At 33.8% G+C, this 17,463-nt stretch overlaps 1 protein-coding gene and 1 long non-coding RNA gene across 2 annotated transcripts; one reads left to right on the top strand and one right to left on the bottom strand.

Annotated features, from left to right (window-relative positions):
- The first annotated feature begins 1,368 nt into the window (after positions 1-1,368).
- LOC107861668 lies at positions 1,369-4,009 on the top strand. The gene is made up of 2 exons (XM_016706976.2): positions 1,369-1,930; positions 3,859-4,009. Exon 1 carries the CDS (start codon positions 1,544-1,546, stop codon positions 1,925-1,927), a length of 384 nt encoding a protein of 127 aa, XP_016562462.2. The 5' UTR covers positions 1,369-1,543; the 3' UTR covers positions 1,928-1,930; positions 3,859-4,009.
- A 202-nt stretch (positions 4,010-4,211) lies between these two features.
- LOC107861669 lies at positions 4,212-8,604 on the bottom strand. Its single transcript, XR_001671840.2, has 3 exons — positions 8,244-8,604; positions 7,963-8,024; positions 4,212-7,821 (listed from the first exon to the last, which is right to left on the bottom strand). It is a non-coding gene; the product is annotated as an uncharacterized LOC107861669 (long non-coding RNA).
- Between the last annotated feature and the right edge of the window lie 8,859 nt (positions 8,605-17,463).

Genomic DNA, 17,463 nt, shown 5'->3' with positions numbered 1-17,463 from the left:
AATCCGAGATAAATTTGTAAAGTTTGTGAATGGGTTAGACTTTATAGTCTATGGAGCCTAACGGCCTAAATGGAAGCTACCAAGAGGGCTACCTTTTCCATCCATTAATTGGTTGTAGATACGTGAATAAATAAAAACTAAAGTTGATTGATAGTATAAAGTAATTTTATGTGATTCATACTAATTTTTTATAAAATGTTTAATTGATTTGAAAAATATGCTTGTAACATTAGTTTAAGACCGCCATATTTATTTTTTCTTGGAATGAATGGAATACTTGTTAAAGAAGTTGCGAAGAGAGAAACGGACCTTAGCGGTTGTTTGGTTTAGAATAAAATTATCAATACGGGTCGGCCCATTCTAGTTAATCCACACGGGCTTTGAGTTTGACAGGTCAGACCAAAAAATACCAAACTCACACCATTACTCTGTGGGCTGCGGGCCTCACAGGCCAGCCCACTTTTAAAAAAATAATATTTTATAGTTTAATTTTAGAATATTAATAAATATAAATATTATCAGACAATATTACATAGTGTTAATATTTGTTAATCAAGTTTTCAACATTCTAAAAAATACTTCTAACAGCGAAATTAAATAACTTTTGACACGATATCCTTTGAACCAAATAAAATACTAATAAGCAATCTAAATAGTTGCATGTATTTGACCTACGGGCTAGCGCAATCCACATTACTCAAGCTCCATGGGTCACGGGCTTATATGGGTCGGATTAAAAAGCCTTGTTCTTAAATGGGCTGCAAAAATTAAAGTCCAACTCCATCAAATTACAGGTCGAGTCGGGCCAACCCTATAGACCTGACCCATATTGACGGCTCTAGTTTAGAAAGTTATGGGAGATTAATTAATAGTGGTGAGATTGTTTTCCTTCGTTCACTTTTAATTATTCGTTTTAGACTTTGCATGTTTCTTACGAAACAAATACTGATATGATGATTTTACATGTCTTATTAATTAATGTTTTACTATTAGATCATGAAAAATGATTTAGGGAATAAGTAGCTATTATTAAGGGTAAAATGTGAAAAGAATAATGTTTTTCTTTTCAACATATTAAAAGTGATTAATAAAAATAAAGATTTAATTTAGAATAATGGACAAACAAAAATGAATGTGTGATGTGAGTACGTTAATAATTACTCTAAAAGGAAATTATTTTTCGTTAAATAATTTAATAGTTGCATTACTAATATATATATTTTTATAAATATTTTTAAATTGATTCCGCATAAAATAACACATACGTTTCCATTTAATTTAATAGGGATATCATTAAGTACCGCCAACAGAATTGTTATTTATATATACGTACCTCAACCATACATTATAGTATTATCTTATCTAACATTTTACGTTGGAATTGTAATTTTTTCTATACTCAGACCAAACGAGTCCTTAGTTAAGCACAAGTAATTGGCATTATGCAGCTCATAGTCAACTCTTCTATCTCTATATGATCTCCTTATATTAGTTCTCAATTCTCCCAACTCAACAAACAGAATTATTGGAGCAAAAACTAACAATGTCTTCAGACCAAAAGAGCCTCAACAAAAGTATTAGACATGTCAATTCCACAACCATATTCAGCCAGGCCCGTCGGAAATTATTCTTCCGTAGGAAGAAATTACCGACGGTCTGGCTCGGAGGTGGAGGGAAGAAGCAACGGAGGAGATTTTCGCTAGTGAAGATTTTTCGACGAGTTCGATTGAAGTGGATAAAATTGCAGTATTTACGTATGTTGAAGAAAATAAAAGAATGTTATTGGTCGTTGGTAAATGATATATTGGAAGGAAATAATGAAGCAATTGATGCATTCCAAAGAAGACTCATGTTTGAGACCTCTTTTGCTGTTCCTGTGATGGGACTTTCCTTCAATAATTTTCCGAATCGTCGTCGTATTATTTAGTGAGTAAGTACTTTTCACTTTCAATTTTTAAGGTTTTAGGCTCGAGGTTTAAAAGGAAAAAAAAAAAAAAAATCCTTCTTGAGACCTCTCTTGTTATTCCGGGGATGTGAGTCTTTAATTTCCTTCAAATATGTGAATTCGATGGTTTTACTGATTTAACATCTAATTGTCGTCTAACATTCACAATAATCATAAAATTTTAGATTGTTGCATGATGATTACTCATAAGATTTTCAGATTGTTAGGAAGAGATTCATATACTATTATCTAAAAAAGTCCCATAAGTTTTTGGACATAATTTGTGAAGTATCACGAGAATCAAACGAGATCAACATCAAATAAGGATAAAAGTGAAAAATGAAGAACTTTGATGCTTATCACATTTTATAATTATTTAATGCATATATAATTGCATTTGGTGCTCATCTTATTGGTCAGATATTAATATATTAGGTACGTTAAGATACTAATTAAAGTCATAGTTCTGATTGACTAATATTTGTCTTCTAGTTCTAGGGATAAATATTGAAGATCATCAAATTTAACACAATCGATTGTGACGAAGGTGCTGATGACACCGCATTATAATTACGACTAGTATATAATATACTACTTACAGCTGACACAAGATTCTTATAAATTTCAAGTTTTTCAAAGTACTACTACATTTTTTTTATTATGTACTTTACCCTAAAATATATTTATACTATAATAACATGTTAAAATTCCAATGCAGAAAGCCAGAACTGTCAAGTTGATTACGTATAGTAATTTCATTTCAATTTACTATAGTTGTTTAGAAATAGGCCAATCTTCGATATGGATTATTTGCATGCACAAACAGAATCTTTGACTGTTGCTCAAATTTTGATTTTCTTTACAAATAATAGCCTAAAAAAAATTATTTATGATTATTGGGCAAGACTTGATTCAACGTCAATTAGTTATGATTATTGTCCCAAAAATAATATTTTTTGTCATAATCGAGAGTAAAATTTTGATGAATCATCAATCTTTTGACATTATGTATAGCCGCTAGAATTTTGTCCACAAATTTGGACGAATTGTCGAAGATCGTTTCCAAAATACTCGCATTTCATCGAGTTTGTAGCCAAATTTACTTACAATAAGTTAAACTTTTAGTTTTAACTTTTCAAACTTTGTCGCCCCAAGAGACGAACGAAGGTGACACTTACGCATATATATATATATATATATACACACTAGATGGCTCATGCCCGAGTTCAACACGGGCATATGATCCAAGAATATTGTTAGTCACATTTGCAGAACTTCATCAATACTATCAAAAAGTTCAACGGAAATAATTTTTATATCTGTTCGATTGTCTAAAATGATACTAAAATAGAAAATAATGCCATAAGTAATAGTTATCAAGCCATCAAGATCTATATTAACATATGTTTGTACTTCCACTTCATAACAAGTACATTGATTTCGAGGAACAAAGTTGTACAAATATGCATTAACAATACATTTAAGTATATACAATATACATATTGATAAAAGTGATGCATTCTCAAGATAGTAGTTGAGTTTGAATCCTGCTGCAGTCAAAAGCCCTTGGGACAAATGCATATTCACCTATTAGCTGATATGTACTGATAAAATATTGAGGAAACACATAAAAATAAATCATTAAAATATGTGAAAGACATAACATCTAAAGCACAAAAAACTGAAAGAAAGAAATATGGGAGACCAGAATTGTCTTTGCGGTTTGATATATTATTACTGAGCCACTCTATGTGTATGACGAAGAAACACTATTTGTAATCTCACTATTGTTTGAGAAACAAGTGCGTTGACCACCTTTCTAACTCTAAGCCACTCTTTCTTTTTTCACTTACGATCTCTGTGCTTGCTCAATCATTTATTATCACTGACTCCCTTTTGATTTGTTGATGCAGGTTCAGAGGCCCCTAAAGCATCAAGAAAGAACTCTTTGTTGGGGATGATCCCATCTTTGTACATGCAAATCAGTAGTTTTTGTTCATATCAGTTTTAGTGTAGACTTTTATGTAAAAGTTTATACGTTGAGGAGTCTTGTAAAACTACTTCACGAAAATCAGTAAAAGAAGGAATTTCCCTTGACACAAAACATTTTGAATACAATTCCTTTTCTAGTATAAGTTTGTAAAAAAAAATTGCAGAAACCACAACACCTTCTAGCACATACTACTTTGAGAAAACTCCAACGTTAAAATTGAATATAAACTCATACATGAAAATTTAAATCGGAACCTCTAGATGATAGCAATACCTCAACATCTAGACAATGGTACTTATGGTGGCATGGAACTTCTGAATTTGCAACTGACATTTGATTTTCTAGTTCATTATCATTTTCAAAACTGCTACTATTCTTTTCTTCATTATTTTCAAGATAACTTCTTCACTATTGTATTTCCTTTTGAGACTGCTCTTTTATATGCATTACTTTGGCCGACAGTTCATAGAAAACAACCTCTCTATCTTCACAAGGTATGGGTGAGGTTTGTGTACACAGTATACACTATCCTCTTCAAACCCAACCTGCAGTCCACAAGTTGTGGGTTTACACTGAGTATGTTATTGTGGTATTAGTATGTTGTTGTATTATCATTTTCAAAACGCACAGACCTTTGCACTAATTCAGAGATCATAAGCAACAAATCAACCTATAATATGCATATTGCCAATAGTAAAGAAACCTAATTAACTTGATCAAGATATATTCATTTGGCAATTTCACAATATCAATCAACAACAACAAAAAACATAATGTAATACCACATGTGGGCTCTTAGAAGAGTAAGACGTACACAGATCTTACTTCTACCACACCCAGTTGGACCCAAAGTATCGCGAATCTAATTTTTTTTTTTTACATTTGAATCTACCCAGGAAAAAAATAATATAACTGGAATGATATCTTCATGAATATTGTTAATTGAAAATCCTAATTTTGTTAAAAATTTGCATTTCCTCTCCCTTGTAATAAAAAAGAACCAATGCACTAATTAGAAGCAGAACATTTAACAAACAGTGACAGTTGAATGCACCTATTTAATACTTTACATAACTTAATAGAATGAACTACAATAGCATTTAACTATTTAACATATTGCGGGATTAGTGAATTAATTAAATCAAAACTCCAGATTGATTCAGTGTGTATATATATAAGATTTTATTAGTCAAAATACTGGTGAAAGGAAGGAGAGAAAGACTTGTATGTGCTTCAGTGAAAATAGCATCTCATAGCATGAGCTGTTGAAGAAACATCTGAAGTTCAATATGCAACATACTTCAAATATAAATCAACTTCCTATGTCTTAACCACGGTAAAGAATGTCACTGAGTTTAAAGAGAACATTCAATGTGATGCAAAGAAAAGCTAACAGAACAAAAACGCATGACGCAAATTACAGTTATCATACTATCAAACTGAGGAGCAATTCATACCTTAATCCGCTTAAAGTACCACAAACTATACCATCTACTATATCTTGTTGAAACATAGCCTTCTTCGTCTAGTATAAAATCTATAACTTTTTCAAGGTCATTCCCATTGAACATGTTCCGCTAACTTCTCTCTTCTATAACACAATTACCAAGCAGTTATTATTATCATGACTCAAGTTAAGAAGAAATCTAAGATGTTTCAAAATTCATATCATTACAAGCTCTCTAAATCATTTCAGTTGAGTTTTAAGGAACTAACACTTCAGTAGTTTTATTTTTTGAAGTAAACATGGAAATTTTGTTAGGGTTTTTGTCCTGATTTTCTTACCAAATTTAAATTTTATTTTTTTTTAGAAGAAAAATAAAAGTAATATCATAATTACTTTTACTTTTCTTGAAAGGAAAATATAAAAATTTTCTATATTTGGCTAACCTCTTTCTAAGAGGAAAGAGTTTGGAACTCTATAATTAGAAGATCCTCCCTTCTCATACAATAACACTGTAGGTTGTTTGACAAACAATATCAATAATATGTTTTTTAGTATGTTTTTTCTTTGTCTTCTGAATTTTCACCATGATGGTTTACAAATAACTTTCACATGACGCCATCTCAATTTCGAACCCAACAAGTGGTATCAGAGTCTATGGTTCAATGATCCGATGTTTCAGATTGAGGACATGTTTAGGTCAAAGTTGCAACTAATTTGATGATAATGACAATTTTGTCTAGCTACATGTGGAGAAAAAGTTTTAAGCATATTTCAACATCTTGTTGTTGCATCTTTAAAAATAAAAATAAAATATTTATTTTTAACCCACTTTTAACCATAATATTTTAAATTTTATTTTTAAGCATGGCAAGCAGCAGTGATGAAGATTATGTAAAGAACGAAGATCATACATGCGAAGAAGGTGAATCAAATTATGTCAAGAAAATCAAGCCAAAAAGGGGAGATTTGTTAGGGTTTTTGCCCTGATTTTCTTACTAAATTTAAGTTTTATTCTTTCTTAGAAGGAAAATAAAAGTAATACCATAATTACTTTTACTTTTCTTGAAAGGAATATATAAATTTTTTTCATATTTGGCTAACCTATTTCTAAGAGGAAAGGTTTTGGAACTTTGTAAATAGAAGACTCTTCCAAGACTTTAGGACTAACTGGATTTCTTTCGACTTAGTTCTCTGTTCGTCTCGGGTACTCGCTCTGCTAATTGGTATGATAACCAGTAAAGGGAAGGTACATAGTCATCTTTTTCAGAGCATCCTACACCGTAACAGCAAGACCAACGGATATGACCAAAAATTCCTTGTCACGAGCTTGGCTTTGGGGACCCCTTCTCATACAATAACACAGTATCATCCACAATGTAGTCGTTTAAGAGTTTCGTTTAGAGGGAGATTTTCTCCCAATGGATTTTATGTTTTTTTCAATATTAGTTTTTGATATGTAGGTCGTTTGACCAAACAGTATCAATAATATATTTTTTAGTATGTTTTTTCTTTGTCGTCTGAATTATCACCACGGTGGTTTACAACTAATAGCCTCCACATGACGCTATCTCAATTTCAAACCCAACAGATTCCACTTGAGATTTTAGGAGATCACACGACTGCACAATTAATGAGATGCCAAAAAGAAAATTTGAATCTTCTTACAAAATCTGAAATCAAAAACCTTTTAGCAGTGAAGATAACACTATCGCATTAAAGTCACTGAAAGATAGAGTCACAATAAAAAGTTAAGAATAGCTAAATAACTTTGTTTTAACAATATTTTTCAGGTCTCTGATGAGCTATGACAAGGAGATATGACATAATACTTATAGATAGATTCATTTTATATTTTTTGCTCTCATACGATCGAACATTGAGCAGTATTTCAATGCTCAATCAACCTCAATCAGAGAGTTTATTTCCTTCGCTTTGTAGTGACATAAATAGGACACTCATATTTAACGAAATGTTTTACATTTCTATCAAATACTTATCGTTTATTCAACAAAAATGATAAATTTAGCTACATATATATTACACCTTTCTAATTGAGCATGGAGATTTTATAAAAAGATGCAAGTAAATGATCAATTTCAAACACTTAAAAGTCAATATGTATGAATATTTTTTCACGAACGAAATACAAGAGATTAACAAGTATTTGAAAACTTTGGATACAAATTGAACAATTTGATAGAACTTAAATTCTCTGAGAAAAAACCAACCTCATTGGTCTTGGTATCATGACATATGAAGAAACTTTAACCGGAGCCATTTGGAGCATCTCGTCAACCCCACGACTATAATATCGCAACAAGAATTAACAGCACCATCTTCAATGACCTGATGGTACTAAGTGACCTGATGATAGCTTTGAAAATGCCTGAAGCGTAGCCTCTTAACATTTTTCGCTCCAGTTTAAGTTTCAAAACGCTAAAAAAAGACATACTTTCAAACATGCATGAGTGAATCAGACTAAATCTCTATCTATGTATGCAGAAAATAGATACACCCAGAAAATTATGCCTACAATAAAAAAAAAGTGTAACAAATGAAGAAGAGTGCAGAAATCACCTCGTATAATCGAAGCAAAGTGTCCCTTTTTCGCACCTTGAGCAATTTCCACCTTTAGAATCCTATGAAATCAAAATTTTGCAACTATTATATTCCAACTATATAAATCAATAAATATTTAGTAATGTCATGCATTGAGAAATTAAAATCCATAAATAATAAATAGTTGAAAAGATGTAGACGGGTAGACCCATAAGATTATAATTACGAAATAAGAAATCCACAACAAAATATTCCATAGAATGAAAAAAAGTTAAACAATTAGCACAATTAATTGGTACCAGCAAAAAATCATGGATTTAATAAGTAGTTCAAAAATTTTCCTTGATGGCTTCTTTGAGCTGATTCACAAGAAAACGAAAATGAATTTCCTCCTATCAATATCCATCTACACACGATGATTTTCAAGGTCGAGGCTCGTTCGATGTTCGTCTCTATAGCGAAGAAACTGAAAAGTAACCCACTATAAATAACAAATGCATGGTTGAAAAAATGAAGTAAACACAACTATTTATTTCCCTAATTATCTATAGCGAAGAAATTGAAAAATCAGAAATGAAACTCAAAAAAAAAAAAATCAGAACTGAATAACACAAAAATAAATAGAAAAAAACAGGAACTGAATGGTGGATAGAGAGAAAAAAGAATAAGAAGAGGACTCTGAGAGAAAAATAAAAAAATGCTTAATTTTATAAACAGGAGACAAAGTTTAAGTGGAGGTGAGTTTGTCTACAAATTAACATGTGGAATGTAGAAAGGTTAACAACTTTGCCCTCAGTGATACTGTTATTAACGAAAATACCCTTGGTTGTACTACCAAAAGCTTCACTTATATATTAGTATAATATAATATAATATATATCTTAATTTCTCTTTAATTTCTATAAATTAACAAACCTATTATTTCAATTATAAAAACTCTTAATTTCTCCTAATATTTAGTTTAAGCTTGAAGATTCTTGTAAACTAAAACACAACATATAAGATTTTTGATTGCAACTAAGATTCGATTTCTTTTCATATTAGTTACTACTATTTCTATTTTATCAGGATTTTTCTATTTGTTAAACCGAAAATGGAACTGTTAAGGACTAAAAATTGATAAATCGAAAATCGATAAAAAATATTTTATTGATTTAGTCATTAATTTAGCATATTTAAAAACCAAAAATCGATAAATCGAACCGGTAATATATAAAATCAAATCGAATCGATCCGCACCCCTACTGAAAATTGAAACACGACAAATTGGTAAAACAAAGATGTTATGGAAACACAACAAATTAGTCAAATGGAGAAATGATTAGAACACCACAAATTGATAAAATGAAGATGTGATTGAAACAACACAAATTAGGAGATATGATAATAACAAGATATTGAGGCTCAGATCTGTATTCAATATTAGGCACAAAAATCTCACCATCGTCATGGCTGCAAATCCTAAAACCAGACTACCCCGCCAAGATACTGCCTATCCAATCCTGATTCCATCTAGCACAGAAAATCAATCATTATACCCCTAGTAAAGACCTACCACCCTTGAACTTAAGCCACCATTGATGTCTTTTTTCTCCTAGTTGTAATTTCTTCTTCATGTTTTTGATGTATAGCAATCAAATCAACACCATAATGAAAACAACCATCCAAACAAGCCAACCTCAAACCACCCAATAGGAGACCTACACCTCCTACCATACAAAACCTCGAAAGAAGTCATGTCATTCTGATACTCGAGTGGTAACTATTATTAGAAGAGAACTTTATGAGAGGCAAATGATCAACACAATTACCACCAAAATTAATCACACAAGCCCTTGGCATATTTTTCAAAGTCTAAATAGTTCTCTTTGCTTGTCCATCCATCTGAGGGTGAAAAACGGTGCTAAGGTTCACCTTAGTCCCCAAAACACTCTAAAATGAATGCCAAAAATGAGATAAAAACTGCGTACCTTAAACAAAAATGATGGAAACTTGAGCACCATGCAACTGGACTATCTTCTCAATAAACAACTGGCATAATCATCTCCAGAGTACGTAGTCCTTACATGCAAGAAGTGAATAGACTTAGTCATTCTATCCATATTGACCGAATTGAATCAAACTGATTACGAGACCACAGAAGACCAGTAATAAAATTCATGTTAAAAATTTCCTATTTCCACATAGAAACTCAATCTCTTGCATCATAGCACCAGACTGCAAGTTCTCAACTTTCACCTGCTGACAAACCATATACTTGGCCACATCCCTCTTCATGTTATTCCACCAATAAACTTCCTTCAAGTCATGACATATTTTTGTCGGACCAGGATGAACGAGCCTAAGTAAAAAAAAAATTCCGCAACCCATCAACATCAAGAACACATAATCTGTCTTGGTACCTCAAGATACCATCTCCACCGATCTAAAAAAACATTACCTTCTGCTGACCCACATTAGCCTTAATTTGCATCAAAATGGATCAAAAACCTACTTCTCCTTCACCACTTCACCAAGGGACGACTTCACCACCTCTTGCACAATTACACCTCCATCCTCAGAATAAAAAACACGGACTCCTAAGTTAGCCAACCAATGAATATCCTTCACCAATCCTCAATTCCCTTTATTCACATGGGACAAGCTTCTCATGGATAACCTGCTAAGAGCATTAGCAACTACGTTAGCTTTACCTACGCGATAGTGAAGACTCATATCATAGTCCTTGAGTAACTCAAGTCACCTCCTTTGCCTGAGATGCAGCTCTTTCTGGATAAACATATATTGCAAGCTTTTATGATCGTAATAGATTCAACATGCACTCTATACAAATAGTGGTGTCAAATACTCAAAGAAAACACCACAATTAATAATTCTAAGTTATGTGTCAGATAATTCTTCTCATGCACCTTAAGCTATCTAGAAGCATAAGCCACCATTTTACCACGCTGCATCAAGACACAATCAAGCCCTACATTGAATGCATCACAATACACAACAAATTCATCAGTACCATCGGGCAGAGTGAAGATAGAAGTCGAAGTCAACTTATCCTTCGGCTTCTCAAAACTACCCTTACAAGCATCGGACCACAGAAACTTTACTTTTTTCTGAGTCAATTTAGTTAACGAAGCCGCAATTGAAGAGAAACTCTCCTCAAAGATCTGATGCTTGTAGAAACTCCTCTGCCCCACTTGAGGACAATGTAGATAGAACCTATTCTGCTTATAGAGTTCAAATCCAGTCTAGGGTTCCTTCTCCTGATGGTGATGCTCCTCGTGGTGTTCTATCGGTCCCTACTAATCCTTTTTTGGTTGGTGACACTCATGCTTAGTCACTTTAAGGAGACATTTTAATGCGGAGTTTCGCCGTTCTATTTATCTATTGACTTAGTTGGTGACCTTTCAGTCTTGCTAGTCTGAGCGTGTAGGTGTTGCTTCTTTTTTATTTTGAGGCCACCAGAGTTGGCCAATTCATGAGGTTGAGTCCTCTATCTTTTACTGACTCCAGGGTTGAGGAGAATCCTCAAGGGTTCATTGATGAAATGGAAAAAATATTTCGGGTTATGCATGCTACGGATTTTGAGGGGGTGTAGTTTGCCACATATCACTTAAAGGATATAACATATCAGTGGTACTCCATCTTTTACTGGCTCCAGGGTTGAGGAGTGGGAGCAGTTGATAGGGTTTGATGCTGAGCTAACTATGTGGGGTGATTTCTCAAACGCCTTTCTTGATCGCTTCTTTCCTTGGGAGTTGATAGAAGCAAAAGTTGAGGAGTTTGTGAATCTGAGACAGGGAAAGATGACTGTTAAGGAATATGCTCTGAAATTTCATCAGTTGTCCTGCTATTCTCCGAAGTTAGTGACTAGCATGAGAGTTAGGATGAGAAAGTTTGCTTCTAGGTAGTCTTGGGATTTGATTTAGAATGCAAGGCCGTTATGTTGAACAGTGACATGGAGGATGAGAAAAAGAAACAAGCTAAAATAGGAGAAAGGTAGAAAAAGAGGTTTAGGTATTCGAAGCAGGGTGCAAGTCGGTAGAATAATAGTAGAGATGACACATAGTGGTCTAAGAAGAAGAACAGGAGGAGTTCTAACTTCTACTGGATGACTAGTTCTCCTTATCCTAAGTCGTCTAGTGATCGTTGTTTTTAGAGGAGTGGTGGTCCTAGGGCACAGGGTTCCCAATCTCAGGCTAGTGGAGCTCAGTCAGCCCCATCATATCCTTCTTACTGATTTTATGGTCAGATGCACCGTGGTTACTATGAAGAAAGAAGAAATTTGTGTTTCAGATGTGGTCAGTCTGGTCATATCTGGAGGGATTTCCCCTTAACTAATGTTGCTATAGGAGCTAATAAGGTCTCGGTTGCTACTTCATCAGCTCATGCACTGAAGGGTGCCAGTTCGGGTTCCGACACTGGCCGAAATCGTCTGTATGCTCTTGCCACCTGTTAGGAATCTGAGGCATCTCCTGATCATGTTACCGATATGTTAAAACTTTTCTCTCGTGATGTATACTGTCTACTTGATCGGGGTCTACTCTCTCTTATGTGACCTCTTATGTAGCTGCGCACTTTGATTTTAAACCTGATTATATCTTTGATTCCTTCTCTGTGTATACCCCGGTGGGTGATTCTGTTGTGGCTAGAAGGGTCTATAGGGATTCATGTGGATATCTTTTCAGATCATAAGTGCTTGCAACACATGTTCACTTAGAAGGAGTTAAATCTTAGACAAAGGAGATGACTTGAGTTGCTAAAGGACTATGGAGATAAAGCTAATGTGATTGTTGATGCTCTTAGTAGGTTGTCCATGGGGAGCCTATCTCATGTGGATGGGAAAAAGCAAGGATTGGTGAAGGATATTAATCGATTTGCTAACTTGGGAGTCCGTGTTTTGGATTTCGATGATGGAGGTGTAATTGTGCAAGAGGTGGTGAAGTTGTCCCTTGGTGTAGAGGTGAAGGCGAAGTAGGTTTTGGATCTTATTCTGATGCAGACTAAGGTTGATACAGGTCAACAAAAGGTAATGGTTTTTGAGATTGGTGGTGATGGTATCTTGAGGTACCAAAGTAAGTTATGTGTTCCCATGGGCTGCGAGAAAGAATTTTGGCAGAGGCTCATGAGTAGAGGTATATTATTTATCTTGGTTCGACGAAAATGTACCATGATTTGAAGAAAATTTATTGGTGGAATAATATGAAGAGAGATGTGGCTAAATTCGCGGCTAAGTGCATGGTTTATCAACAAGTGAAGGTTGAGCACTTGAGGCCCATTGGGTTATCTCAAAAGATTGAGTTGCCCCTCCTTCGTTATTGGTTTATCGCGGTCTCGGGGTCAATTTGATTCGATATGGGTCATCATGGATAAGATGACTAAGTCTGCTCACTTCTTGCCTGTAAGGACTAGTTACTCTGCAGAAGATTATGCCAAGTTATTTATTGAGATAGTGAAGTTGCATGATACTCCGGTTTTCATCATTTATAACGAGGTACACAATTTTCATCTCATTTTGGCGTTCGTCTTAAAGAGATTTGGGTACTAAGGTGAACTTTAGCATCGCTTTCCATCCTCAAACGGATGAACAAGTGAAAGAGATATTTTTTTGTATGTTATACTATTATGCATCGGAGGTCTATCAAAAACAGTTTTTCTACTTCATTTAAGGTATTGGCATGGACTCCATACCCTTTACCCTCTCCAAACCTCACATTATGGGAATACATTGGGTATGTTAGTTGTTGAAAATAGAGAAAAGAAAATGCTAATAATGAAATTCAAATTGTTGGAAAAGATTTTGAGTCAATAATTAAGCTTCAGACGGTTGGGACTCGAGGTTAGACTGAAGATCAAATCGGGATCTCTAGGTGTTTGACTCTTAGGGTTCCTTCCGAGGATAAGGAATAACTAGTTTCAAAACTAATTTTTAGATGAATTTATTCCATATTTGGTTGATATAAAACCATGGAAATAACATATAGTGTTATTTTTATCCCGCATTGAGGGTGGATAACAATCCCAGATAATTAATCCTGGAATGACTCGTTTCCCAGCCAAACAAGCCCTTAAAAATATAAACCCACATTAAGATCCACCCACCCTACTCCTTTGAGATCACTAAAAAATACACTGGCAGGTCAGTCATAGAGTTTACAAAAGAAAATCAGAAAGAAACATAACATAACATAACTAGTCAGAGAACTCTAGAGGCAATTCCAGATTTACAGGAAAAATTAACATTAGGTCAACTTAACAGAAAAATACAGATGTAGAAGAAGAAACACAAACTAGTACAAGTCTGCATAATTCTAATTCCAATACAGGTGCCATAACAGCTCATTGGAACATGATAGCCACATCCAAGTAATCTCCTATCTGCAGTGACAAAAAACAAGTCAATGAGTACCAAATTCGGAAGAGGAAGAGGTCAATGATCTCATACGAAGAAAGTGTTACCTGAAATTTAAGTTCACGCAGTGGTTTGCTGCCATCATCTGGTCACCTCATATTGGGATACCAGAAAGTTCTCCCCACCTTCATGTCAGAAAGAATACACACTATAAGATCACTGTTGCTTGAAGTATCACAAACATGTACCGTTGCATTAAAAAATGGAAATACAATCCCAGAATTATCCATTATCGAACTAAAAAACATAGAGATTATGGACTGTAGGTGCATGAATTCCCAGGAGACAGTTCAAGAAGACAAGAACAAATTTTGACCAATCCCTACTTGAGCATTTTGGCTCACTACGAAGGCATAACAATTAAGACAATCGCTAATTATCTCATGTTTGATCGCCAGCAGTTACACCTCAGTCAGCTCAGTTTCAACTTTCTAGTTTCATCATCTTATTGGAAATATATTGGGTTGTCTTTCAGAATAGAACTATCAACCTACAAGAACACTTGAGCAGAATCAGAAACGACCTCTCTACCTCCACGTGGTAGGGTAAGGTCTGGGTACTCTCTGCCGCCCTAGACCTTTACTTGTGGGAATTCACTGGAATGTTGTTGGTGTTGTTTTAATCGACAAGAAGAATGGTTTAGCTATTGCAATATATTTTCCTTACTCATACAATCCTCCAGTGACAATGCTAGCATTTTCGATGCACCCAGGAAATTTTTGTTTTCCTTGAATATCACACATACAGATGTGTACATTAGAGGAAAGTTGACAAATTAATAATTTTGCTGTGATGATTCATGATAGCTCAACAATCATAGAGGGATAAACTAGCCAATGACCAGAATATCCTAGAAAAAGAGGTGGGAAGGCAGACAGATGAGACGATAAAGGTCATTGGCAGAGGCATTACTCTCACAAGATAATTTGAGAGGAATATACACAAAATATACAACAACGGGGCTTAAATTAGGTCATTCTAATCTTCACAAACATTCCATATAATGCTTCAGGGACATTTTTTTAGTTCTTTCCAGGAAATCCAAAACATAAAACTACAAGCTGATTAGATAAAACCAGGGTTAACTAAAGCTTAAAGTAATAACAGAAGGAAAGTGAGAAAATAAACCTCTTAAACAGTATTCCCAATACCAGAGCCACACATAGCCTAAACTTTAGAAATTATCACACATTGACAATTAAATTAGATTGTGCAAGACCGGGAAGTCAGTTGGACATGATGAAGAAACAACAACATACCCAGTATTGTCAGGAGGGTGGGCTGTACACAAACCTTACCCACCCTTTGTGGGGTAGAGACGTTGTTCCCGATAAACACAGCTCAAAAAAAAAATCATTTTTCAAAAACAAAAAAAAGGATTAAAAAAGTGCAAGAGTAAAAAGCTATGATGAAAATATTGAAGAAAGAAAACTGACTACAAATATTAAGCATATCCAGAGTAAAAGAAACAACACTAGCAATAAAATTGAAGCATAAGGTAATACTAGCATAATAGTAATAGTTAGGGGTTTACAAACCGAATCTTTAAGTTAAACCGAACCAATGAATCAAATCAAACTGAGTAAAAAAACGAATTATGATTTGGTTTGATTGGTTTGGTATTGGCAAAAAAAAAAACGAATATTTTTTGTTTGGTTTGGTATTAGCAAAAATAAAATCAAACCGAATCCAAACCGAACCAACATAATACTTATATAATTTTAATTTTTATACGTAAAAAAATTATTACTTATAATCTACTTTCTAATTACTTTTATTACTTTTTTATATTCAGAAAATAGATATATATTCTTGGGTCTTTAATTATAATATTTTTCCATTAGTAACAAATTAATACAAAGCCCAATATTAGTATAAAAACCTAAAACTTTGCAATTGCTTTCACTTTACATTTTACTTTCCAAGTTTTCAGAGAGTTTTCATTATTTCCTCATCTTACTTTTCTCATTCTCCTCGTTCGTCAAGTTGTGATTTAGGTTTGTTTCTATTCTTTCTTTTCTCTTTTTTAATGGAATTATGTTATAGTTAATTACTTTATGGAGTTAAATTTTTAATAAGTTGTCTCCAATTCTTCATTCTTTTGTATGCTCACAGTTTATGTGAAGGAAACTTTCATACAAGCTATGTGACTAGTAACTTAGAAATTGAACCACTGGATATTCACGTAATATTACTTTGAGAGATAGTAGTTTAAACGTCTTACTAACTTGCCAACTTAATTTTAATTGGAACTGCTCTATGACCATTATTTTTTTATCTTTTCAGAGAAAATGTTTAATTTTTTCCTACAATCACATTATAATTATAAAAAAAACTGAGAAAACCGAAAAACCCCAACTAAAACCGAAATTAAAAAAAACAATTGTATATTGATTTGATTTATAGATTTAGAAAACCGACATTATTAGTTTGATTAAATTTTAATAAAAAAACGAATCAACCCGACCTATGTACAGCCCTAGTAATAATACGGGTCCTGCCCTACCATTCTCTCCCCTAATCCTTAACCTCCGTGCTCTCCTATCTAGGGTTATGCCCAAATTGAACATGTAGGATGAACGAACTTTCAAAGCAGTAATGACGACACGTGATATCATGTCTCATGCTTATAAAGTCCATGGAAATATTGAAAGATTTGAAGTTTTAGTTGTCTCTCACGGAGATTATCCTTTATTCTAGTGCAAAATAGTTTTATAGAGATGTGAACATGAATGAACTATCAGGCTAACGGATATCTCGCATGACCTAAGAACATGGTCAATATGACGCATATCATCAACAATCCAAAGATTTTATATTTGATAAATTAATGAAATTGCAGAAGCACCACAAATACAAGGACACTGTTCACATGCCAACACCAAGTTCATGTACAAACAAGCATATAGACCTCTCTAACAATAAATCGCCCCCTTTTATCAGGATAGACAAAAGCAAAGGACAAAGTTGCATCTCTTCGTCTTGCTTCTGGAGCAACCAGATGGAATGCAAGTGTTTGGCATGGAAATATACAATAAAACTACAGTACAGCCATACTGGCCTGGTCCCAGAAGCCAATGGTCTACAAACTGCGACATAGAATTGAAGAT

Source organism: Capsicum annuum, chromosome 3 (genome assembly GCF_002878395.1).
Source record: "Capsicum annuum cultivar UCD-10X-F1 chromosome 3, UCD10Xv1.1, whole genome shotgun sequence".
Taxonomy (NCBI): Eukaryota; Viridiplantae; Streptophyta; class Magnoliopsida; order Solanales; family Solanaceae; genus Capsicum; species Capsicum annuum.
Note: the sequence above shows the minus strand (reverse complement) of the source record. Positions and strands in the feature narration are given on the sequence as shown.